This window comes from Raphanus sativus, chromosome 3 (genome assembly GCF_000801105.2).
Source record: "Raphanus sativus cultivar WK10039 chromosome 3, ASM80110v3, whole genome shotgun sequence".
Taxonomy (NCBI): Eukaryota; Viridiplantae; Streptophyta; class Magnoliopsida; order Brassicales; family Brassicaceae; genus Raphanus; species Raphanus sativus.
The window spans coordinates 6,523,973-6,549,731 of NC_079513.1; the positions used below are offsets into that span (position 1 = coordinate 6,523,973).

The following is a 25,759-nucleotide window of genomic DNA, read 5'->3' on the forward strand; positions in this document are numbered from 1 at the left end:
CAATCAAATTTTAATTTATTTTTTTAAACCACAGCTCTTGAAATAACCTACAGCTGTAGAAGTGCTCTGCAGAGCCAAATATCCAAATCGATTTTTATTGCTTTCCATAAAATTCTACAGCATTAAAATCTAAAGCTATAGTAAAACGTCTACAGATTTTTTTTCTACAACAATAATTTTGAAGCTACAACCATTACCAATCGGAACCTATGTCCCAATCGTTTGTCAGATACATTTTCCTCATCTTAAATTTTGTTTCTTTTATTTATCTCATTAAATTTTATCTGTTTGAATGTTTTTCAAGAACTCAGCTCAATTCTACAATGTTGCAATATATGACTAACAACTACTTTGTATATATATCTTTTAAACGATTTGTTATACATACAACAACTATCAATCAAATAATCAATACATGTACGTTTTCGACTTAGTTTCAAAATAAAAGTTTCCAACCTCTAAGTTAATAAAAACCAAAGCATCTTCTAAATTGGGCAGACAATTAATTAAGTTGAATACCCAAGGGCCATTTACGTGAAAAGCCCATTAAAATATTAATAATAAAGTCCATTACAAACTAATTGTTTCCGGTCACAAAATAATGTAAACCATAAAAAATTAAAAGCTTTTGTATTTTATTTCTTTCCCGGTGTGTCTTAGTTAAGTCTTCTTCCTTGATGTTCATCAGACCGAAATTTATATTATTGGAAGATCCATATTTGAAAACCAGACCAAAAGAAGATTTTATGTTTATCAAAACAGTTCACTCTATTATAGGGGCCAATCAACCTAATCAAATAAATGTTTGGTTTTCAAAATTTGGGTTTAGAAATTTTCATATTTAACGATTAAGGATTCGTTCGTTGATAAAATCATTTATTTATTTCTCATGATGATATATTTTCCTTCTCTAATTGTATATCTTCTTCACACAAAATATTTCAATGGCTTCTTGGAAAAACTTAGTCTTTGTATTTGAGATTGGTAAACTATCAATCTGAACCTTTCAATTTTATGTTTATAAATTATTATCTCACAATACAGCAAGACAGATGAATGATTGTATATTTTTTAAACGTTGCAGGCCTTTTCAAGTATGTGTGTCGTATCAACCTGCTTTGATACTTCTCCCAAAAAGGTTGAAAATCCCTTCAAATTCGGTCTGGTCGGCTGCTTCTTCAGGTGTCTCTGCAGAAGTCAACTGGTGTCTCTGCAGAAGTGTAAATAGCTTGCATGAGAGATGTCACGGACAAAAAAACAGTCTTAATCCTAAACAGATTAATCCCATGATTAGTGAATTTCAAGCAATTTACTGTCTTTTTTTTATATTACTAACATAATTGGGGATCTGTTTTATTTCATGTATGTTAACTGATGATCTCTCTGTAATGGATCATCTTCAATATTCATGGATTCACTAAGAGGAAAAGCAAGAAATATATTTTTACCATCAAATGCAGTGAATAGAGGCTAGTATTCAACTCAGTCTAAATATAGAAGTCTGTCTAGCTAATTCGTAGTGAATGTGTCGTTCATGTTGCTTGCGTCTCTAGGATTAAACTGCTGGTTTATTATCATGTCAAAAAACCATTAAGATTAGACAATTTAGATTATTAACTGCAGGGCAGTGATTTGAAAATTTCTAAAGACTGTATAAATGATTTCAACCAAAGCAAATAAACATAAGAACGAAAACTGAGTAAGCATAAGAAATAGAAATTCATAAAAAAACAGAGGCTTGAGATTACCATGATTCAAACAAATTGGACAACAAATTAAAAAAAATGGTTAAAGAAACCACCAAACAGAACTAAAATCGTAACATTGAAAACCAAAACAGAAAACTCATAGCACTAATGAAAAAAATAAGCCTCTGCTCAGAGGCCCTATAACGCCCAGTCTCAATGTAGCCACTTTTTAGAACTTGTCCTTCTCAACCTTTATAGTTAACTCTGGCCTTGTAACATATTTCTGATAAAAATCCTCCTCCAAACCAGTGATTGGTGTCCTTGGCTGGTGTCAGATCATTAGATTCAGAATGCTGAGATGAACCACACTGTAACATCAGAGACCCCTATATTAAAAATGCAAAACAATCAACTACTAAGCTTATACATAATCCATCAATATATGTATTATTATAATGGAAAATTATCAGACAACCTTAGGAGCATCAGACTGAGTTGAAAATATCCCTCCAAACGTGTTATCACTTCCCTACATATAGCAATAATATCACGTTAGAATGTCGGTATCAACAACACGAAAATATACATGACATGCTGTTCCATTAGTTTTACCGTAAGAGATTGAGTCGCATGGATGTTTGGTTGAGCGATAAGAACCACCTGAATGAGTAACCATGAAGTTGATGAGGATTTTTGTTTATCCGTGCTGCAACACATGGAATAATTTCCTCATTTCATCCTTCTTCACAAATCCATGAATCTTGTCACCCTATTAAAGATGAACACGAAATAGTAAGAAACTTTACATACTATGTATAGCAAGCATAACATATGAAATAAAACAACTCCAACGGCTCTTTAAACTTTAGTATACAGAAAGACCATCTTTATAACTTCACCACCCGCAGCCGGATGATTTTGATCTTAACTTGTAAAGCTTCGGGTCTCCGATATGGTTCATCGCAGTCATGTTGATTTTTTGGGGGTACGGATCAATGATTTTGCTTTGGTTTGCAATGGGATGAAATGACTCACATCCCCTTGGCTTATATAGGAGGAAAAAAGAGCCATAAAGAGAATATATTCGTATCATAATGCCTTTAAGACGTTCAGTTTAGCTTGTCAATCACTCATATATCAACGCATAGAACAACAATGTTTACCATATATATGTCATTGATTTATATTCTATATAAATGGAGTATTAATCAGTGGAATCACCTTAAATTTTTACCATATTAAAGGGATATAATGCATTTTGAGTTTATAAAATAGTCAAAACTATATATATACTAACCTAAAATAATTACGGCCACATCTGTCGTATTTAAATGACGTATACCACCAGTAATTAGGCTATATACATTCTTATCTTATAGAGAATATACCATCATAAAATAGTTTAGCAAATTCAAAACGGTTATCGTAAATTCAACCATTTCCTATAAAGATCTTTCAAGCATTGTTCCCTACATTAATATAAAAAATTACGATATCAATATAAAAAATCGAATTACGATATTTGTGTTCACTTGTTATGATATTTGTTATGCTCCTCATTATTTTTTTAAAAATTACAATATCAATATAAAAAATCGAATTACGATATTTGTGTTCACTTTTAATAAAATGGCTTCTGATACATCTTGCATTGAAAAAAAAATATTAGATTTTACAACATTATACTACATAATTGCGTAATACATTATATGGCAATGATCTATGGTAACCTTATATATGTCAATATATTTTGATAGAAAAGGAAATCATGGAATGAGTTAATGGGAAATATAATTAAATTTTATAGTAATGATCTTTGACTTTCTTTAAACATGAAATGATGAAATCGCACTGATCTTTGACTTTCCTTTTTACACGAAATCGTCCAATTATTCATTTTGAACTATAATGCATATGAGGAAATTCGAGTGGTACCACAATAGCATTTATTTGTAATTTCTCTAGTGAATCAAGGGTGATTCTATATATGGGCTGATAGTGAATATGGTACCGACACGTCAGTATGACACTCATGTAAATAACTTACACATTTAAGGTTACTCTTTAAAAATGTTTCTTGATTAATAAGAAGGGGATTTTGCCCTGACTACGCCAAGATTAGACAAATATAGATGTATTTAATATAATAACGCACATATATTACATCTCTTGGTATAAAATGTAAATTATATATTGAATTAGAAATGAATAAAACTGACAATTTATCATTTTTTTGTTATCTAAAAGTACATATAGAAAGATCAGCAATTGTGAAATGAATAAAGAATAGTTAAAAATAAGTTATGATCCAAAAATAATATATTGGTTTATCATGAAAAACCAATATATTACTCTATTTGTTTTTATATCAATATTTATTTAATGTTAAATTTGAAGTGTTTATACACTTTAAAACTATTATTATTCTATTAATAATACCAATCCCATTTAATTTCAAAGGTTGAGAATATCAATTATGTTGAAAGGTTGTGTTTTTTTTCTAAAAGTTGCCAAAAGATTGTGTCTTTTCTAAAAGTTAATAATCTCAATTAATTTCAAAGGTTGTGAACTCAAATTATTTTTGAAAGGTTGTGTTTTTTGTCTAAAAGATGTCCAAAAGGTTGTGTATTTTCTAAAAGTTGGTATAATAGCATTAACATTAAAAATTGTGTCTTTTCATTTAAAATGATATTTGTTTTCTTATTATGTTAACTACTCAAAAATGTCTTTGTGCAATTTTTGTTTCAAAAGATGTGTATTAGTTAGTGTAGTGAGTTATGTTGTTTCATGTTTTCCTGTTGTAAGTTGTCATTATTTATATAAGTGTGTTTTTAAAATTGAAAAGTTGTGACTATTCTTATAAGTATTTTTTATAAATAACTACATTTTAATGGAAAGGACGTGACTAATTAAATTGAAGAGTTGTGATTATTTATTAATAGATTAGTATCATTTAAAAAAGAAAATTATTTTTATTGAAACTATTCATATAAATATATTTTAAAATTGAAAAGTTGTGACTATTCATATAATTATTATTTTTCAAAATAACTACTTTTAAATTAAAAGGATGTGACTATTTAATTCGGAAAAGATGTGACTATTCAAATAGATTTTCAAAACTATAAATAGTCTATGTCCATGCATTTCTCAAAGTAATATTTTCACTAATATATCTAATAATAAAATGGTAAAAAAAATTATATGCGGTTACTTGGTTATAGATTTTTAGAAGATATTCAAATGAAACATTGTCAAAAAAATAGTAAAAAGAGTTTTACGTGTTTGGATAGCCAAAAATCCTAAACGAAACAATGAAAACATTAGTCTCAATTTTCTTTTACTAGATGAAAAGGTTTGTCTTTTACATAAAAATTGATTTTTTGGCATATGTACTTTCATGGACACATTTTTCATTGTTCGATTATTCATATAAATTTTTCAGTAATGTCACTATAGTTAGGTTTATTTTGGAATTTCATGCATCACTGAAATTTTAAGAAAAATAGATGTTATATATTTATGCTAGCACATTAATAAATTCAACATAATATTTTTTGTTTATATCCGTTTCGTTGTTGTTTACCGCGTCCCTTTTGTCATTCTTGTTATTGCATAAACAACAAACCCATGAATATAAATACATTTTAGTTTTAATTAATGTTTATGTATACTATTTTATTGTTTTTTTTGTTTTTTTTTGGTTGCAGAATGAAACAATTTTTGTTTCTATTAATAGTAAATATATTTAACAATTTGAAGAGTATTTTGATGAGGGAAACATTTTATTAATCACTGATTTTGAAGAGAAAACATCAGAAAATTATAAAATTTTGGGTCATCGGTTTCAGTTACGTATTAATGATCAATCAACAATTGAGATTATTAATGATGCACAAGTTTCAATTGAATTTGAGAAATTTGAATTTCTTAACTATGACCAATTTTGATTGTTAGCCAATTAAAATAAACAATTTAACGGTTTTTGTACATAAAATAATATAAACATATATTATTTAATGTAGAATTTAATGTATATAGGTAACAGTTATGATGAGTCTTCCGTTGTATATCACCTTAAACTCTCTGGTGTCATTGGGATCAAACTCTTGGATCTCTAAGAAGTGTAGGAAGACGTAGAATCATGATGTTTGGCTCAACCCGGTTAAAGAAATGTTCATATGAGCTTCCGGGTCTGTTGGAACAGAGGCCGTGGCCATAAAATTTTCTGGCACCTTAAATTCATTATCGTTGTCTACACTATTATCGGTTCTAATCTGTGACCAGATTTTAGAGGTTTAAGGCAGCCAAATGCGATCAAAGACATCTGCTCCATAGACACCAGATCCATACCTAAAACAAAAAAAATTTAAGGGCATGTATAGTAATTGTTTGTTTCATTGTTTAACATGACCTTGAAACTAAAACCTTAAATATTGGTATGAGAACGAGCCAATGTCTTCTCTCAAGAAAGTCTGCAAGGATTCCAACTCGGTCGTGTAGGCTTTGCTGGTGAGTTTAGGCAGCTCTATAACAGAGATGAATGGCGTTGAATCCTCTGTTTTGACAAGATATATTTGTAACCTGTTAGTGGTCAATATAAGGAATGGCAGCGTCGTCTCTTCTTCTTCTTGATCAACTTTTATAACGTTAGTTTCTCGTCATAAACGGTGACGACGTTGGTGCTGTGGCGGTTAGATTCTCGGCAAAATCTAATTGAAATCAATTGTGTCTGTCGAAATACCCGGTTAGAGCAGATCATCATGATGAACCAAAGCTTTTCCTTGGGACTTGAATGAATCTTTCTCAAAGATCACAACGACTCTAACCAGTACTTCAATCTATCAATGAGTTTAAAAGATGTGTCGTTCCGTTATAAAAATAAGTCATCGTCGAAAGGTGCGTATTTCCGTTATCAAAAGAGTTCACCATAAAAAGGTGCGTCGATAGAGGAGAGGAGCATTTGTTGAAACAGTTAGATGACGTCAGATTTAATGATTACAAAAAACCCATGTCCGTCGGATTAAAAGAAGTGACAAAACTCAAATGTTAGATTAAACATTTTTTCTTGTAAAAAAAATGATGATGTCATAGGACAACAAAATCAGGTTTGCTATTAATGTTGAAAGGTTGTGTGTGTTTTATAAGAATTTCAATTCTTGTTAAAAAATTGTGTCTTTTCATTATATGTTAAAATGTGCTTTTCGTTATAAATAAGTGAGATTAGTTAAAAAAAATGTTAAACAATGTTAAATTTTGTGTCTTTTAGAAATGTCAATTAATGTTGAAAGGTTCTATATTTTCAACCATGTAACTACTGTTAAATAATTAATGTGAAAATTGTGTCTTTTCAACCATAGAACTGGTGAAAATGATTATGTAAAAATGTTGAGATATGTCTTTTCAGCATAATAAAAATATAATAGGAATCTTATTTAATGTTGAAAAGTTGTATATTTTCAACAATTTAACTACTGAAATATAACTAAAATTGAAAAGTTGTGTCTTTTCAACCATATAACTATTGAAAATGGTTGTGGAAAAATGTTTAGATATGTCTTTTCAGCATAAAAAAATATATTTGAATCTCAATTAATGTGAAAGATTGTGCCTTTTTAATGATGTGTCTCTTCAAAATATATTGTAAACATACTTATTTTAAAATAACCACCTATAATTTGAAAAATTGTGACTATTTATTTATATATAGCTTTGGAAAACTATAAATAGTCTATGTCCAAAGTTTTTTTATTGTAAATCTTTCAAAAATTTATTGAAATGACAAAGAAGAAAAGTTGTGTACAGTTACATGGTTACAAATATTAAGAATTGTGTTTTTTCATTAAATGTTGTGTTTCTTCAGTATGAAACTAATGTAAAAGTTTGTGAATAAATGTTATGATGTTTTTTTCATCATGAAAATGTATGTTAATTGATTTTTTGTTTAAAATTTATATATTTCCATTATAAATGTGCTATTTAAAATAACTACCTAAAATATGAAATGTTGTGACTGTTCAAATGAATTTTTATGAAAAACACCTCTTTATATATTTTCACAATTTATAAAAATTGATGTAATGTTTAAGATGAAAAATTGCATCCTTTCACATTTATTGGAATGTTTCATTCTTTTTATTTTTAAAAAGTATTAATTTTAAAAGTTGTATATTTTCATAAGCAATATTTTTGTTCACCACATATTCTCAACTTTTTGGTCTTGACCATTTGTACCATTTTGGTCATGACTCGTTTGCATTTTTTCAGTAACGAATTCACGATCCATCGCAATCTTTCAGTCACATCATTTACACTATTTTGGTCATGATGGAAGTAACCCTAGCTATTACTCTATTTTGGAGTTGGAAATAAAATGAGATTTGAACATATTTTACTTCAAAATGATGTTTAGAGCAGAAAATTAAGTATATTAGAGATGCCCTTAGGTTATAAACAAACATAATTCTTTTATGTTTGCCTGTTATTTTTAATAGGTTTATTATGTGATGTTGTTTCAAAGTTTGTGTGATTTATTAATCTAGATGGAAGTAATGATGTGATTTTTGGGTATGTACATATATCAGATGGGTTTGATAAAAATTATTTATTTTTGGTAATTATATTGTATTTTAGGTGAGCAATCAGAGTGGAACTATAAGCTAATTGTGGATGTGTTTTATTTGTTTCCTTTTGTTCTCTTTTCTAGTGTTTAATGTGATATGTGTTATTATATTGTTAATATTTCATCTATAAATTGTAGTTCTATATTTTGTGCTACTCGGTGGTGTTTTCGGTTTGGTTGTGTCCCAGACATAACATATGAGATGTTATCCTAGATAGAGGGTCTCTTCGTCTAAAGAATATACTTAGCAATATAAATGCTTTGCATCTTTACAAAATGATGTAGTGTTAGATTCGATAATAAATAAAAAGAGCTTTAGTTGCAATATCAGATGCCATTTGACAATATAAACTTTTCATAAATAGTTTTAAAAATATATAGAAACAATTGTTCACTTTGAATTTTGCTTGCTTTTGCCCGTCTTTCATTGTCACTGCTTAGCGAAATTAATATAGCAAATGTATTTTCGGACCAATTGTGGTTACATTGGTTTACAAAAAGGCCGTTGTGTTTTTCTTTTTGCCTCTTTAATACAAATACATGAACATGTTCTCTGTTTTCCCTTTGTCTCTTTGCTCCCATGGTGATTAATTGATCGATTATTTTCTCTTTTATGTGATCTTTATAGTGAATAAGCTCTGGAATCTCTATCATTGTTTGTTAGTTATAAGTGTAACATATCGGAAGTTCACGAAATGAATCTTGAACTGATTATGTACATCAAATTTATCAATTTTACAAATTTTAACTGTATATATTATATTTTAATTATTCTTGTATTGATCTGTAATTATTAAAAATTGATATCTATTACTTAACCACGTCAGTAACATATATATTTGTCATAACTATTTAATTTTGTAATATTATCTTTCACATATGGAAAGAAAGAAACAGTCATCTTTCCAAATCAATCTCAAAGTATTTTGGTCATGTACAAATGATCAAAACACACACACACACACACACACACACACACATCAACATTAGCACAGAGGTCTGAAAATTAAATGTGCGATTAGCTACTGAAAACTAAATAAGATTTGTAATCCAGCCCGAATTACATAACAGAACTTAGCTGAAGACTCAATATTGACCAAATCAGCCATGATCTTCGACCTTTCTCTGAATGGCACTGCAGATTCTCTTCTGAATCATTTTACTTTCTCCAGTTTTTCATACATAAACTTCTGCAAAAAAAAAGAAGAATGTGAAGAGAAGAATTATCTAATGCGTGTAAACGTTATTGCTCTGAAGTTGCCTTGAACTGCATTCCTCTCTGTGCACATCAACAAACATCCTAAGCTCTCTCTCTCTCTCTCTGTCAGGTGCTCTTGAGTCGCCACACTTAATTAAACAACCTTTGTTGTTCCTCCAGCCATCTCCTGTAGCCACTTAATTACGAAAACGATCACTGCACAAGTATCAGCAACAAAGGATTTAGCTCCGGCTGCTCCTAGAGACATGAGCCTTTTCACGTGATGATCCACAAATTTGGAAAAACTTCAGCTATTATATCTACATGTTCTTCCTAAGACCATGCTAGAGCTTTTTATTCCATTTTTAAATCCCACTTTTAAGCATAACAATATTTAGCTAGACCACCTTTATTGTCTTTTCCACCACCAGCTTGGTCTCTGCCTCAACCACCTCTAACAACACCTCCATGTTGGTTTTGGCTGCCACTAGGTCTGATACAATTAGATGATAAATACAGCCACCACGTTGATAGGAAAGCGAGCTAAGTCAATAACACTTACATTGGTAGGTGTCTCACATACGAAGCCGCATCACTTCCTAGTCTTCATCTCCTGCCTCCAACTCTTTCTCTGCAATAATCAGTGGCTTGTTTAAGTCCTTCTGAGTGCAATCATCAAAAGAATCAACTCGCAAACTCAAATCTCTTGTGAATGGAAAAAAAGACAAACAAATATCAAGACTTACTCCCAATGGAAACAGCTAGGAAGATCAGAGATGGAGGAACTTGATGCACCGATAAAAATGATGAACCACTAACACTACCTCATATAGGTTCTCAAGTTTCTTTAAAGCTTCAACTACCATCTCATTCTCCATGCTTTCCGGGAAGGACCAGTATCACCTAACAAAGATCACAAACTCAATATATGTTTTTCTTGCTTATGAGTATCTAGCACTAATAAAGGTAGAGAGACATGTACTTCAAATAAGAAATAAGATGTACTACCCTTTCTTATATTCTCGGCTGATATAAGCCATCGAAGCGCACATCTGAGTAGTGGAATCAGTAACCAAGAAACATCATCTGACATAACTGTATGCACTATAGACTGCATACACTGTGATGATAAGCAGTGGATATTTAACGGTAGAAAAGGCTGCAATAGTCTGAACCTTTAGGTTGTGAAACAAAGGAAGCGCTTTTACCTTTTTATCAGAAGTCCTTTCTTTGACTTCTCCATATCTTCTTTCTATCTTCCTCCTCCTTTCTTTTTATGGTCTCTTCGGTTTCACACCTTCATACTTGTGCTTCTTTCGAGCCTACTAAAAGAAAAAAATGAAGCAATTTTGTAAGTTAAAATGTATGATACCAAAAAACAAAAACTTTCGCAGGAGGAAAAGGAATAGATGTAGCAGTGTATTCTGCAAGGGATGAATCGAGGAGTAAACAATAAGCTTTCCTCACATAAACTAAATGACTGGGAGAAGTTGTGCAAGAGATCTCTACAAAATCATTTAGTTCCTCTGTGCTTTTCCTTTTAGCATTGAAAATCATTTTTGCAAGTCTTACGTCTGTCTCTGCTGGAACATACTCCACAGAATCACGGCTTTATGTGAGTACATATTTTATAACACAAAACAAAAGTCTATAATCTTAGTACTTTTGAATCAGAGTATTTTACCATGACATCATCAGAGAGAACAACAAATAGATCTTTGCCTCAATCTCTCAGTAATTTTTCTTGGTTCTCCTTAACTGAAACGGTTATAATCACTTTCTTCTATTTCCCTCATCCAACAAAAAAAAAAGAACACAATTCCAATCTACAATACAAAGAAGCATGATTTTGAGAGAACCACTCAAATGCTTGTGTTCATGAATGCAAAAGTCGATTAATAACGTACCTTAAGAAGCTTGATTTAGAGTTTAAGAATCCTGAAGTTTAAAAAGGTGACACTAGGGTAGGAAAGAGTTCAATAGAGGTATTGTTGAGAAGATAAGGTGAGAAAGAGGAACCGATTGACTGGAATCGGGGTATAATTGAAGTTGGATGAAAATACTTAAAGAAGAGGGGTTCAGGAGGGAAGACGAAGAGAAAATGATAACTATTTCGGAGAGGAGTTTTCAATGGAAGAAAAGGGATGTGTCATCTGACGTTCCAATTACTTATGTTTTAATTGTATGGTTTTTAGAACGACTGGATAGTCTAGATGTTGAATATTAGGAACTACTAGTACTGTAAGACTAGAATATTGTAAGATTAGTATAGTACTATGTAGTATGTAGGCATGCTCCTATTAACCATATCTGAATACCCGAACCGGATCCGACCCAAAATGGACCGGTTTGCTTGGTTTCAAAGCTAAGATATTTAGCAGAAGGATACAGTTATAAATATCCATGGGTATCGGGTCGGGTTCAGTTTATACTCCGTCCGTTTAATCCGAAAACTATTTATAAGAACGTAAGCAATAGATGATTTCCTTTACTTTTCGAGTTTATAATAGAAGAGTTTATAATCGGTGATTCTATGTTAAATCTTGATGTTTTATGCGTAGAATGAAAAAAAAATCATAAATCAAATGATGAATTTCAGTCTGCAACACTAAATAAAGCTGTAAATTAGGTGTTAGAAAAGGAAGGCACGAGGAAGAAGATGAATAAAATTACGAAACTGCCATTTATTAATGATTTTTTTTAAAAAAATGCATCCAGTGATTCGAACTTAGATTTCCATTGATTTTAGTAGAATAGTTTGTGGCTACTGGGACACTTTAACAAATTATTTATTTTTCTCAAAATTTGAAGGGATATTTACATTTTTGGTTTTAAACAGTTTAACCGAACCGACTCGGAACCGGTTGGAACCAAACCGGATCCAAACTGAGATTCAGTCAAGTACTATTTGGATATATTTTCTAAATAGCCGGAATATCCAGAACGAACAGGTCATATCCGGAACCGACCCGATTTCCCAAAACCGCAGGCTTACTACTGTGTACCTTGCCCCCATTTGCAGACATACCAATACTACAAATATATATATATATATATATATATGTATGTATAAAGTTTTTCATCATACCATAAATATTTTTTCTTACGTAAAATAAGCTTTAAAAATAGAGCATTTGAAATATTTAGTAATATATTAAATATCAATTTTGCATATGAAAAAGTTTTTCAGTATAATAAAATTATATTTTGTTTCATAAAATAAATTTTAAAACACTCATGTATACAGACAAGTATACACTATATATATAGGGATTTCCATTTATTTATTTTTAATAAGAAATTATGATGGAAAATATTTTTTTGATAACACAATATAAAATATTTTCTATAAGAAAAATTATCAAGTTAATGAAATTCATTTTAAATTTATGGCTACTTATATATTGACAAATATAATAAAAATTATAAGACAATATAAACTATTTTTTATATAATGGTAATTACTATATTAATGAAATTCGTTTTCAATTTATAGCTAATTATATATATATATATATATATATATATATATATATATATATATATATATATATAATTTATTTATTAAAAATAAAAAGAATTGAAAAATTGCTTAAACTGCTACATTTCTAATATCACTTTCATGTTTATCTTAACCATGTTTAAACTGCCCCATTTCTAATAGCACTTTTCATATTTGTCTTAACCATATTTACCCTTTGTTTTAAAAATATAAATAGACATTTATAATCATAGGGTTAACTAATCTAGACTTGGGACATCTTGCCCTCAAACCCTCAAATTTTAAGGTTTTTTGCAATCCAAAAAACCTTTAAATCCTCAAAACACTGTTTACTTTTCATCTCAGTGCTTGTAGTTATGTAACTTACATATAATTATACTAATATTATTCTTCTTATCACTTTAATCCTTATAAAATATACTTCATCTAAATATTCGAATGTATATATTACTATTATGTGTGGAATAATAATTATATTTAATGATATTATTTTAGCTTAGTTTTGTTTTTATTTAATATATTTATATATATTACGTATTAAAATATTCGCCCACAATTATTCTCGTAGCCGTTGCAGATTATGATCTGTGGATATGGCATGCCTACTTTAATATGTCGGGGAGCAACAAAGACATTAATGTTTTGAAGTCTTTTAATTAATTTTCAAGACTTGCTCAAGATGTAGCTCATCTAGCTAATTGCACCATTAAAGATAAAAAAAAAACAGCATGGGTTATTATTTTAGCCAATAATATTTATCCAAAATATTCGAATATTTTTCAAACCATAAGCAATACCCAACGATCAAAGAAAAATTATTTGTAGCAAGACAATAAGTATGTCAAAAAAATCATGAACCAGCTTTTGATGTTCTACAATCAAAATTTGTTATCTTAGTGAGATCATCACATTATTGGAAAAAAGGTATTGCATGACATAACGACAGCATGCATTATAATGCATAACATGACAATTCAAGATAAACATGATATCAATGTACTGGTTAGCGATGCAAGATCGGCACCACAACCAACCGTTAAAATAGCGATAAATGAAAATTCTTGAATTCAACAAATTTTAGGTTGTAATCTTTAGATAAAAAAAATTCAAGAGACTCATTTCCTAATTTTAAATGTGTTGATTGATCATATGGGAACACTATGGAAATAACCATATTGAATAATTAATATTTTTTCTATATTTTATGAATTAATACATGTTTTATATTTTTTATGTATTTTTGTGTTATAATAAATTGAATTTTAATATTATCTTTAAATATTTTTATCTGTATATATTATTTATCTCTATAAAGTTTAATTACTATAATTAAATTATATTAAAGTTGAGGACTAAAATGAAAATTACATGAAGTTTTGAACATCATTCAGTCACTAACCTATGTTATTATGTACATAAAACAAACCTAAGACAAGATCCAAGTTTGTGATGTCAAGACTCAGGATGATCCATAAAAGAGCAAAAAGATGGTGAGTTATATACATGGATGTGTCTATTTATTTACAAGGAAAAGAACAAAAAAGAAGGTGAATCATGCACGTGGGATCTCTAGAGTGTGTGATATCCCATGGATTACAAAGTTGGAAGAAGAGAACATATCTGGAGCTACAATCTCAACTCCAGAGATCATCAAACACTGTGACGAGTTAACTACACTTCTTCTGGTGATTATGAGATCTTGGTAAGGATCTAGTGTCTTGAGTAAGGCTTTATTAGGCATTGCAGCCAAGTCTTTGTTGGTAAGTCGTTGAGGAAGAATGTGACGTCTCATGACTTCATAGAGCAACGGAGAGGCAGATGACAGTGAGACCAGACTCGGTGTGGCTAGAATCGTTACTCCCGTCATGTTCTTGTGTTGATCCGTAACGATCCTGTTGAGAACAGAGTGCAATCCGATTGCAAATGGCACAAACCCGTTTGAACTTAGCAGCTGAATGATCCGAGTCCAGTCTATCTTAACCGGGACGGCTTCTTCTTCTTCTTCTTCTTCTATAATGGTTTTGTTTGAGTCAGATTGACATAAAGATGAGTGGGGGATATGATCCATGTGAGGTTGCAGAGGTGAGAAGGGTCCAAGAACTCCGTGAATAACCAATGAATCTCCAAGAAACATGTCCGGATGCGAGATCAGGACATGATTCACTTCTACTGTTCTTGATTCTTTATCGACGGTGGAGATTTGGACGCTTTGGTGAGGGAGAAGGGAAGGGAGACAGGTTCCTTGAGGCTTCTCGAGGAGGTCATTCATCGGAAGCCTTAGAGGGAGTGTGTGATACTGAAGAAGCTGCTTCAGAAACAGAGGAGGGAGAGATGACGTGTTGAACAAGGAAGAGTCGTCAATAGCGAAGAGGGTTGTGTTGGGAGAAGAAGAAGAAGAGAGGAAGATCTCAGGGGAGATGTGGAGGAGAGTGGCGATTGCTTTGAAGTTGAATTGGCGTAGAGCTTTTGAGGCGTTTAAAGAGAGAGGATGAGGATGATGATGAGTCATAGGTTTGTTAGGTTTTGTGATTGTAGAGTAGGAATCTGGAGGCGAAGGTAGAGTGGTGGAGACGGCCATGAAAGCTAAAGCAATAGAGAGGATGAAGTAGACAAAGCAATCCAGTGAACAACAACCCATCTCAGGTACGTGGAGAAGAAGAAGAGAGAGATCGTCAAAGAAATTGTTTCTTGGAGGGAAGTTAGGGTTTAACAGAAAGAGTTCACGTTATTGCCTTGTGGGCTACGTCTTTGTTGGCTTAACCCTATTCGTGATCTTTTCTTCAAGCGGTTACTTTTTGAAAAAGTCAAATGTCATTGTCCGCTTGATTCTTCATAGAAACAAGATAAAAGGCAGAATGTTGTACGAGCAAGCGTAGGAGCTTTGATGGAGATCAAACGGAAGTGGATGTCTTGGTGGCGCAAGAAAATCTGTTCAAATGTTGACGTGTCCTCTGGGTCCTTGGAGAATGCTAATTACAGTTGTTTTTGTCTTAATTTCCAGTAATTCTAATTAGGTTAGATGTAAACAAATGTTGTAGTTGTAAGTGGGCCTTTGATGGTCTTGTAAAAAAAAAGAATGATGGTCCATAGAGTGATGATGTCACAAATGATTAAATAAATCTTGAAAGAGAGAAAGCGGATCTAGTTTTCGTCAAAATCACGAGAGTACATATGCCACGTCAGCAGGTCCATTGGGGATTTATCTGGTTTGCTCGTACAAAAAAGAAAGAACCCATCTCTCTCTCTCACTCACTCTTATTAAGTCAACCATCGTTCTCTTCTCCAGATCCGGCGGAGGAGCCGTTATCTTCACAGAGGGATTATTGCCATGTCAGGTAAAGAAAGCATCTTATCAGAGCGTCTCATCTTCATTACGGATTCTTATTAATTAATGTGTGTTCGATAGGATCGAGTAGTCGTACTTCAGGGAGGAGCTTGTGGTTGGCAGCGAATCCGAGCAAGAGATGGGGAGAACTCTTCTTCCTCTTCTACACTCCTTTCTGGCTCACTCTCTCCTTGGGCATCGTTGTTCCTTACAAGCTTTACGAGGTCCCTTCCCTTTCTTTTAATGAATCTTTTTTTGATTAAAAAAAGTGGAATCTTTAATTCATATTGATGAACAGACATTCACGGAGCTGGAGTATCTGCTTCTCTCCTTGGTTTCAGCTCTTCCCGCTTTCTTCATCCCCATGTTACTTGTTGGAAAGGTACACCCTTTGGTCCGCTATGACCATACTTAACCCTCTATTGTCTTCTTTAACATACTTTATGCACTTTTTATCAGGCTGACAGAAGCTTACCCTGGAAGGACCGTTACTGGGTTAAGGCAAGGCTTTTTTTTTCCTTCTCTGTCTCGTTCTTATCTATAGCTTTACTGATTAATGAACTTAATTTTTCTAGCACAGGCAAATCTCTGGATTATTATTTTCAGCTATGTGGGAAACTACTTTTGGACTCACTATTTCTTCAAAGTTCTTGGAGCCTCCTACACTTTCCCATCCTGGAAAATGAATAACGTAATCACAAAAACCTCTGCTTTTTCTTGTTTCCGTGAGCTCATCTCATCATGGCAAATGTGTTCAACAGGTGCCTCACACAACATTCTTCATGACGCATGCTTGCTTCCTCTTTTACCACGTCGCCTCCAACATCACTCTCCGAAGGCTACGACATTCCGTTGCTGGTTTACCTGATTCTCTCAGATGGTCTTTTGAGGCTGCTTGGATTCTTGCGCTCTCTTATTTCATTGCTTACCTCGAGACTGTTGCTATTGCCAATGTATGTCATCTCTTTGATATTCTCAGATTTTTCGTTTTGTGTTTCTACCTAGTTCATCATAAAATTCAACTTACTTTGTGCCTGATCAAGTGGATAGCTTATATCTGATTAAAGGCTATGTTTTGATACTTAAATCATTCGTATATGTTTTTCTTTTCTGTTTTTTTTTTAAACATGTGCAGTTTCCTTACTACGAGTTTGTGGATCGAAGTGCCATGTACAAAGTTGGATGTTTGTTCTATGCCATCTACTTCTTTGTCAGCTTCCCAATGTTCTTCAGGTAATGCAACACCTCTAACATATATAATATTTCATATTCTTAGTTTGTTCATTTTTTTTTAATTTCTCATAGCAGCAATTTCTGGAAGTTTTTCATCTACCATTCCTATACAATTTTCTGTTTTTTATTTATTTATTTTTAGGATACATAAACTCTCTTTTTCATATGTTTTTTATTTGATGGTGGGGTTTTGTAGGATGGAAGAGGAACCAAGTGTTGAGTGGGACCTGTCACGTGTGGCTGTTGATGCTTTAGGTGCTGCTATGTTGGTAACGATCATTCTTGATCTGTGGCGTCTCTTCTTGGGACCTATAGTTCCCTTACCGGAGGGACAAAACTGCCTTCAGTCTGGGTTACCATGGTTCTCCCGTTGAATCCTGATTCATGGCTCTCCTTCGACCAAGTCATGGACCGATACTGAAACCTAAGAAAGAGTTCCGTAAACACTTCCGGAAAGAAGTTAATGCGATTTTGGTAATGTTTCTCAGGTTTCTTTTGACTCCTTGCCTTTTGTTATATTTTTCTTCAGTTTCTCTTTGTTATATTTTGGTAACGAAACCTTGAAGTTATCTTTTTACCGAACAGAATGGAAGTTTTTGTTGTTGTTGTTGTTGTGAAATCAATGTACTGGTTCATAGTATCATCGCGTGAAGCAGCTAAGGGCTTTCTTACTATAACCAAATCATAACTTTCAGATGAATTTCCTTTAGATGTATGGTTGACGTTGAGAAGACTTAAAAGATCTTTGGACATAAACTTCAGCATAACACCTACTTTTTGCCTTTTTACTGTTACGGTCTTTTGTCTGTATGTTAAGTTGATGGATGGAGCAACTGAAAGTTAATTAACTAGCAAGTAGTGTTAGGGTTTTGCTCTGTTTGCAAGGCCCATCAGATAACGATCTTGGTCCTGTGTCAACGTAGTGATTTTATGTATTTTCTCAAAACGACAATATAACTTGGAATGAACACATGATTTTATCCACTAGAGATTTCAAATAGATAAAGAAAATAATGAGTGCAAGTGATCGACGTGCATTTTCAACACCTTGACACAACGTGTCGTCCCCATGCAATGTTGTTATTCTATACCACCTGGTCTTGCGTGTCTTCTTCTTTCTTCGTCTCATCACCGTTGTGGCCAAAATCTATTAAAATATAGTTGTATTTATATATATATAAATATACAAGCATAATTAAATGGTCGTTGAGAGTCAAATATCATTAATGCGTTTTGATCGAAGATGGAATTGATAAACGACTTCCTCATCTTACTGCACCTTTCTTCACCTTTTTTGGTCTTTGCTTCTTCTTGCCCCCATTTATGTTCTTCAAGTTTTGGCAGTCTATCTTCTATACCATTTTCTCTGAAAATCTTAATGGGAAAGTGGTTCTCATAACTGGTGCTTCCTCCGGTATCGGCGAGGTTTGTGTTATCATGCATTAATTTATTATAAATTTTAGTCCAAAAGAAGGAATATTATTCATTTGAGAGTTACCTATTATTATTTTTATTATCAGCAATTGGCATATGAGTACGCAAGTAAAGGTGCATGTATGGTTCTGACTGCCCTAAGGAAGAACCGTCTAGAGGAAGTGGCAGAGATTGCACGTGAAGTTGGATCCCCCGATGTTGTCACCGTTCAGGCTGATGTCTCCAAACCTGATGATTGTAGACGAATTGTAGATGAGACCATCTCCCATTTCGGCAGATGTAAGTCAGCCAAACCATTCCTTCCGGTCAAAACCGGAATTTCTAGTTACTATTTCGAAAAAAAACAACATAATGATATGATCAATAAGAGTAGATAAAATGTTTTATTTAAAGTTGTCTTAAATAGTCTCAATGTTGAATCAGTAACTGTTTTGGTTAATCTACCGTTGACTTGCTTTGACCTTCCAGTGGATCATCTTGTAAATAATGCTGGAATAACGAAGATTTCAATGTTCGAGAACTTTGAAGAAATAACTAGGACAAGATCAATTATGGTAATGTTATAATGATTCTAGTTTACAAGATCAACCAACTGTGGGATCATTGACCATCATTTGAATTATATTAGGATACTAACTTCTGGGGATCAGTTTATACAACTCGTGCTGCGCTTCCTTACCTTCGACAAAGCAATGGCAAGATTGTGGTTATGTCGTCCTCTGCTGCATGGCTAACCGCCCCACGGATGAGCTTTTACAATGTAAGTTACTATATACAATATCTCTTAGTAAAGTGTCCCGTTGGTCCAACGTTGATTTTAAGTAATTGTTCATAATAATGTTAGGCGAGCAAAGCAGCTTTGTTAAACTTCTTCGAGACTCTGAGAATAGAGCTTGGCGGAGACGTACACATTACAATCGTTACGCCTGGTTATACTCAATTCGAACTCGCACAAGGCAAGTATTTCTCTGCTGAAGGCGAGTTAGTAGTTGACCAAGACGTCAGAGATGTAAGTCAAAGCTAACTCCTTAATATACATGTACTTTCAAATCAAATAAGGTTCAAATTAAATAACTCCTGAATGGCGATGTGCTGTATCCGTTGTAAAATGCTCGTTTTCGAATTAAATAAGGTTCAAGTAGGAGCATTTCCGGTAGCATCGGTATCAGGTTGTGCAAAGGAGATAGTGAAAGGTGTGTGCCGTAAAGAAAGATATGTGACCGAACCATCATGGTTTAAGGTAACGTATCTTTGGAAGTGTTTTGTCCGGAACTGATTGAGTGGGGCTGCCGGCTACTGTTCACGACCACGTTCCAGGAGAATGCACTCAACAAGAAGATCTTGGACAATACGGGTGTACGTGGGGTCCTGTATCCTGAATCTATCCGAACACTTTAAAATAAAGTAGGAGTAGCTAGAGTGATATTGGTAAATACTTCATAATAAGTCAGATGCAATGAGTATAACACATATACTAGATTTTGACCCGCCTTTGTGGATGAACTTTAGTGTGTAGTATATTAATATGTTACTGTTTGTTTGTATCTTATAAGAATAAGTGACTGTGTAACACCAGACATGCATATAGACGAATCCAACCATACTAACAAAATTTATAATGATGTTAATACTAAGGCAAACTAGCAGAGAAGACAACCCGAACAATCCTCCAAACAACCAATTGAAAAGAAGAAAATATCATTTCTTATTTGGTGGTTAACACATGTTTTAAAAGTAAGTTGCCTGCTATAGTTTAGTTTGATTAAAAATAAATTTTCTGAGTTTGCAATTGTTTTACAATACATCAACGGTTCACAAGTCCCTAACTAAGATGTATAAATTATGTTCCTCAAGTTGTGAAGTCTGTACAGCCGTGTCATTTTTCATAATTTCTCAAGTTCAAAAGACAGTTCTATTTACTGTATTATAATATATATATATATATATATATATATATATATATATATATATATTACAACAGCACTACTATAAAAAATGTGTACACAGAAAATATGCTATAATCAGGACTGGCATAGAAGGTAAAGCCACCCAAACCATGGATTAGAGCATTCAAAATTAGGGACATATTTTTCTAAAAAAAATTCTTATTAGTATTTTCTTAAAAAAAATTATAAAGATTTTTTAGTTAATAAATTTTTGGGGTGTTATTTAGCAAAGTTTTATGTCCATTTTCATAGATTAGAGTTAATATTGTATCAATTATAAAAATATTACATTCTAAGATACAACTATTATAATTTTCTATTAGAAGTAATATACTTTTTATTCTTTATATATATATAGTTTACTATATTTTCTAAATGATTCAAAAACCATCATAAAGATTATTAAATTTTATAATATAATTTTGTAAGTCAAAATAAATGACTTTATAAACTTTGTTATGGTTTTATAAGTTTTAATATATAATTTTGTTTTTTTATAAATTATTTACGGAATGTGGATTCATACATAACTGGCGATGATTTATTTATAAAACTGAAGATTCTTTGAAAGCCTAACATATTGAAGTGCTTAAGTTCGAAAGCCTATCAAAATGTCTTCCGTTTCGTCCAAATCGGAGTTTTCAATGAAATTTTACGAAGAAAACAAGCAACACGTGTTTTCTCGTAAAATTTCAAGTCAAAGCGTTAATATGATATAGGTTAACTTAAAAACCATCATATCCTCGTCTTAATGAATTTATCTGGTTTATTTTTTAAGACCAGCAACACATAAAATGGATATCTGACAATTCGATGATATCTCCGAGAATAATCGTAAGAACGATAAGTCATAAAGTGACCTAAAATATGACGAAAGCCCACTTATGGTTTAACGAAAGAATAGGCCTGAATTTAGTGACGGTTTAACTCGATTTTTATACGGGTAAATGGAAAAGATTATAAATATGAAGTTTCCAGGATATACATGAATCTTGCAAACATAAGCAAATGATCACAGAGGTTTTTATTGACATAGGTTTTAATGCTAGCAAACTTAGTTTGATTTTATTTTCCAGTGTTGTATCATTTCCTTTGTAATCCCATTTCCTTTGTAATCTCATTTCCAGACAAGCTTCGTGTACGCTTTTGTCTCTGGAACGTTCATACGCAAATTCAAAATAAAGATCTAGTATTTTCTAAATTCGTTTTGTTATCTTTCCATTTTTCTGTATTTATTTAGTCACTTGTCGTTGGTTCTCGCAGAGAATCCAGACCTCAAGGAAAATAGGGTTTTCTTTGCTTTCATCCGTTCAATAAAATCAACGGTATGAACTTTGGTTCCCACGAGTTGATATGTATTTTGAGTTGTTGACATGTTTAAAATTTTTCCTTGCATCGTTATTTTGATCATTATCACTTGACAAATGGTCCATCTCCATAGGCTTAGCTATTTTATTAATCTGAAACCAAACAATCTAACTCTGTTTACTCTTTTATTTGAATTTCTTATTTTCATCAATCTATTTGTATTTGCTTCATATCAAACTCATAGAAACAACAATCTACTTTTTAGTGTATCAGACCCCTAGGAGTGGAGTATTCATGTTGTGACCATGAGACTTATGGTACTCGCAGAACTACTTGGATTTATCGCAGAAATTTTATGTTTCAGGTCTGATCTATGGAGGAGTCTCCATCTCCTATTGATCCTCCACGTTTCCTTCGTTGCAGGTCTTATCTTTTGGTTTTGACAACAGAGCGTGTTTTCAGCGAGAGCTTTGTTTTCTTCTTCCATTTCCCTGTATCTTGAAGCCTAGTGAAACGCATCCTCGAGGGTGATAGGTTTGTCAAGAAAGACGTCCTCACGAATACACGATTCATGCCACAAAGCATTTCAGAGTCTGCTATCCCGGACTTTGTTCACGAAGATGTTCCAAAGGATTGCTTTGAGTCTTTCGATGAATGAATGGAGAGAATCTTCCTTCAACATCATCCATAAGTTAGTATATGAATCTCCCTTCTCTATGAACAAAAATTATTGCCTCATAAACTTAGTAGGCAATTGGTTGAAATTTTAGAGTTAACCTCCTATTGAGAGAACCAGTTGAGAGCCACTCCTGAATAATTATTGACAAAAGTTTGAAAGTAGCCGGCGTACCGCTCCTTATCTTCAAAACAATTGGCCCATTGTAATGCATACAGCTGTCATGTGAGCTCAGGAATCTGTTTCCCATCGTACGGGGGGATTTTCGGGTTGATGTTTGGGATAGGAACATTGATGATGCCATTTGTGAATGTCTTTTGCGTCTATTCAATGACTTAGTCGACCTCAAGGGCCGAGCTAGCCGCCTGAATTATTTCTGATTGCATTGCTTAAAGATCGGCTATAGCTTGGGCAAGTGTTCATTTTAGGACGCCGATTTCGATTTTTGGGCTCAATGTTCTATCAGTCGGGATTAATTCTTGGTTGCATTCCATTCTATTGTTTTCTATTGAGCTCATACGTTCCCCCTAGGACCGGATCTCGTCCTGCTGGATTATGGGAGTGTAGTCTTCATTGAATTGATGTCTTTGCAGTGCGAGGCTCAAGTTGTTTTTGATAGATCTATTCAGTCATTGCGTTATGTGTCTCTCTTCAAATTTTTAGAGAGCTTTTGAATTGAATTTCCCTCCCTTCTAGTGTTAATAATGGATCTCAAATCCATTTAGAATTAGACTTACGATTTATACAAACATCAATGAAGTAATATGTAAAAATAATGTTTTAAATGATTTTGGTATGAAAAGAGATTGTTATTTTATTTTTGATCTTATATAAGTGTGATGAACATAGGGTATAAAAATACATGTAGACTCTAGAGTGACTTGGGAATAGCTATGATGTATGAAATCTTTGGATTCCCCTTTAATTCTCATTTTCCCTCCTTTTATAGATATTTGGAGACATGATCTCTGGGTGAGATCTGGGTACTCTGAACACCGTCTTCAATGCTGATCTTCTTTACGAGTTTGGCCAGGTCAGGTCATGCTGGCATTGTCTCTATTTCGAGCTTAAGGTGGCTTTCTTTCTTCATTGACCTGTTATTCTTCTAAAGGTCTTTTAGTTTTACTGGACTGGATTCTTTGATCGGGTTTGGAACGCAGTAAAACTCACCTTTAATATGTTGACTTCCAATATCTCTTTATCTATCACATTTTAGGTCTTTTTTTTTTATTCCATGGTTTTTTCTTCCTAATTTCTTTTTACAAGTGGCTTTTCTGTTTTACGCTTAATAGAGATTTAAATGAGAGAGTTAAATTCTTTCTAATAGACTAATAGAGATCTGGTTTGATTTTCTGAAGACAAAACATGTTATTCGGAAAAAAACATGTTTATTACTTGTTGGAAAAAAAAACAGAAAACCCAAAACATGTTAGTTATTGATCTGTGACCCGTGAAAGTGTGACTGTGATTCAAAGAATAGCGTATATTGGAGAAAGAAAGAGATAGGGGAGAGAGGGAAAACAAACAGAAGAAGATGTTTGTGTGGTGCGAACAGAGAAGCGCAACGTTCACATGCTCTGTTTTACCGTAAGCAAATAAACATCATATGCCTCTTATTTATTATTTTCCATTTTATTATTTATATTCATCATAAATATTTTGAAAAAACATACTATTGAAAATCCTGTTTATCTTTTTCTTATTTTTTGTCAACAAAAAAACTATACAATACTACTTAAAACTGATTACCGATTCAGAAAGTTAAAATCATTAGAACATAATCAACATAAATCACAACAACAAAACTTTGAGCACTAAATGTAAATTTGTCCCCAGTTATAATTTTAATGGTGTACGTTGGATTGTGATATTAAGAAAAAACTCTTTACATCGTTTAAATTCTTCCATGTAAAAAACGAAAAATTTGTTATTCTATTGGTATAGATATTATTTTCACGAATTGAAAACACTATAAAGCGAATATCAACTCTAAGAATTGTAAGACCTTCATGTATTTCATAGTATAAAAGAACTTTAACATTCTATATGTAAAGGTGATAGATTCTATTAAATGTTTATTGCTCCCACATAATGGTTTGTGAATCTCAATAATAAATCATCTTTGTTCCAGTAAAAAAAATCGGTAATCATGTTTGAAAAATTATTAAAATCGGATTATTGTTAAACAAAATAGTTAGGTAACATAAGTAAGTATAAAAGAAGTATAAAATTTCTATTAGTAATTAATAATCTGTGGAGATAGAATATATTTGGAGTATTTTTTTACAAAAAAGAAATAATATAAATTATTGGAGTGAATGTTACTTTATTTTTTTTTCATTTTTAAAGAAAATAAACTTTTGAAAATAAAAATAAAAGCAACCACGATAAAAAAAATGAAGTCAACCATTAGAAATGTTTTAGGATCCCTGAAATTCATGCTAATTTAGTAAAAGTAAACACTTAAGAAAAGAAAAAAAAAGACTTTTTGAAATCCTAATTGAAATAGTAAATTAATACTAAATCCAACATGTTTTATATCAATTTCAGTGATGTATTTTATTTTTATTATCGGCAACATTCAAATGATATATTATCTTGAACAGCTAATTATATAATAAACAAACATTTAATAATACTGTTGTGTACTTTTCATTTCAGAGTTTCAACTTGTTGGATGGCAGACAAATAAACCCCACAAACAAATAAAGAAAAAAAAACACAAGAGTTAGCAAAAGAAACAAACAACAACAGCTGTCCCTTTCCTCCACTCGTTTCCTCTCCCTAAAAAAGGATATTAATAAATCCTATATCAGGAAAGCAAAGA

General features: G+C 32.2%; 2 protein-coding genes and 1 pseudogene across 2 annotated transcripts; 2 read left to right on the forward strand and 1 right to left on the reverse strand.

Moving 5' to 3' along the window:
- Positions 1-14,508: 14,508 nt before the first annotated feature.
- Positions 14,509-15,735, reverse strand: LOC108846842 (fasciclin-like arabinogalactan protein 21). The gene has a single exon (XM_018620038.2). The coding sequence runs from the start codon at positions 15,646-15,648 to the stop codon at positions 14,563-14,565; it is 1,086 nt and encodes a 361-aa protein (XP_018475540.1). The 5' UTR covers positions 15,649-15,735; the 3' UTR covers positions 14,509-14,562.
- A 450-nt stretch (positions 15,736-16,185) lies between these two features.
- Positions 16,186-18,208, forward strand: LOC108844331 (cycloeucalenol cycloisomerase). Its single transcript, XM_018617571.2, has 8 exons — positions 16,186-16,345; positions 16,417-16,559; positions 16,634-16,717; positions 16,795-16,836; positions 16,916-17,026; positions 17,097-17,288; positions 17,471-17,568; positions 17,765-18,208. Exons 1-8 carry the CDS (start codon positions 16,339-16,341, stop codon positions 17,940-17,942), a joined length of 855 nt encoding a protein of 284 aa, XP_018473073.1. The 5' UTR covers positions 16,186-16,338; the 3' UTR covers positions 17,943-18,208.
- Positions 18,209-18,811: 603 nt separating this feature from the next.
- LOC108846709 (11-beta-hydroxysteroid dehydrogenase 1A-like) lies at positions 18,812-20,482 on the forward strand (annotated as a pseudogene).
- The last annotated feature ends 5,277 nt before the right edge of the window (positions 20,483-25,759 follow it).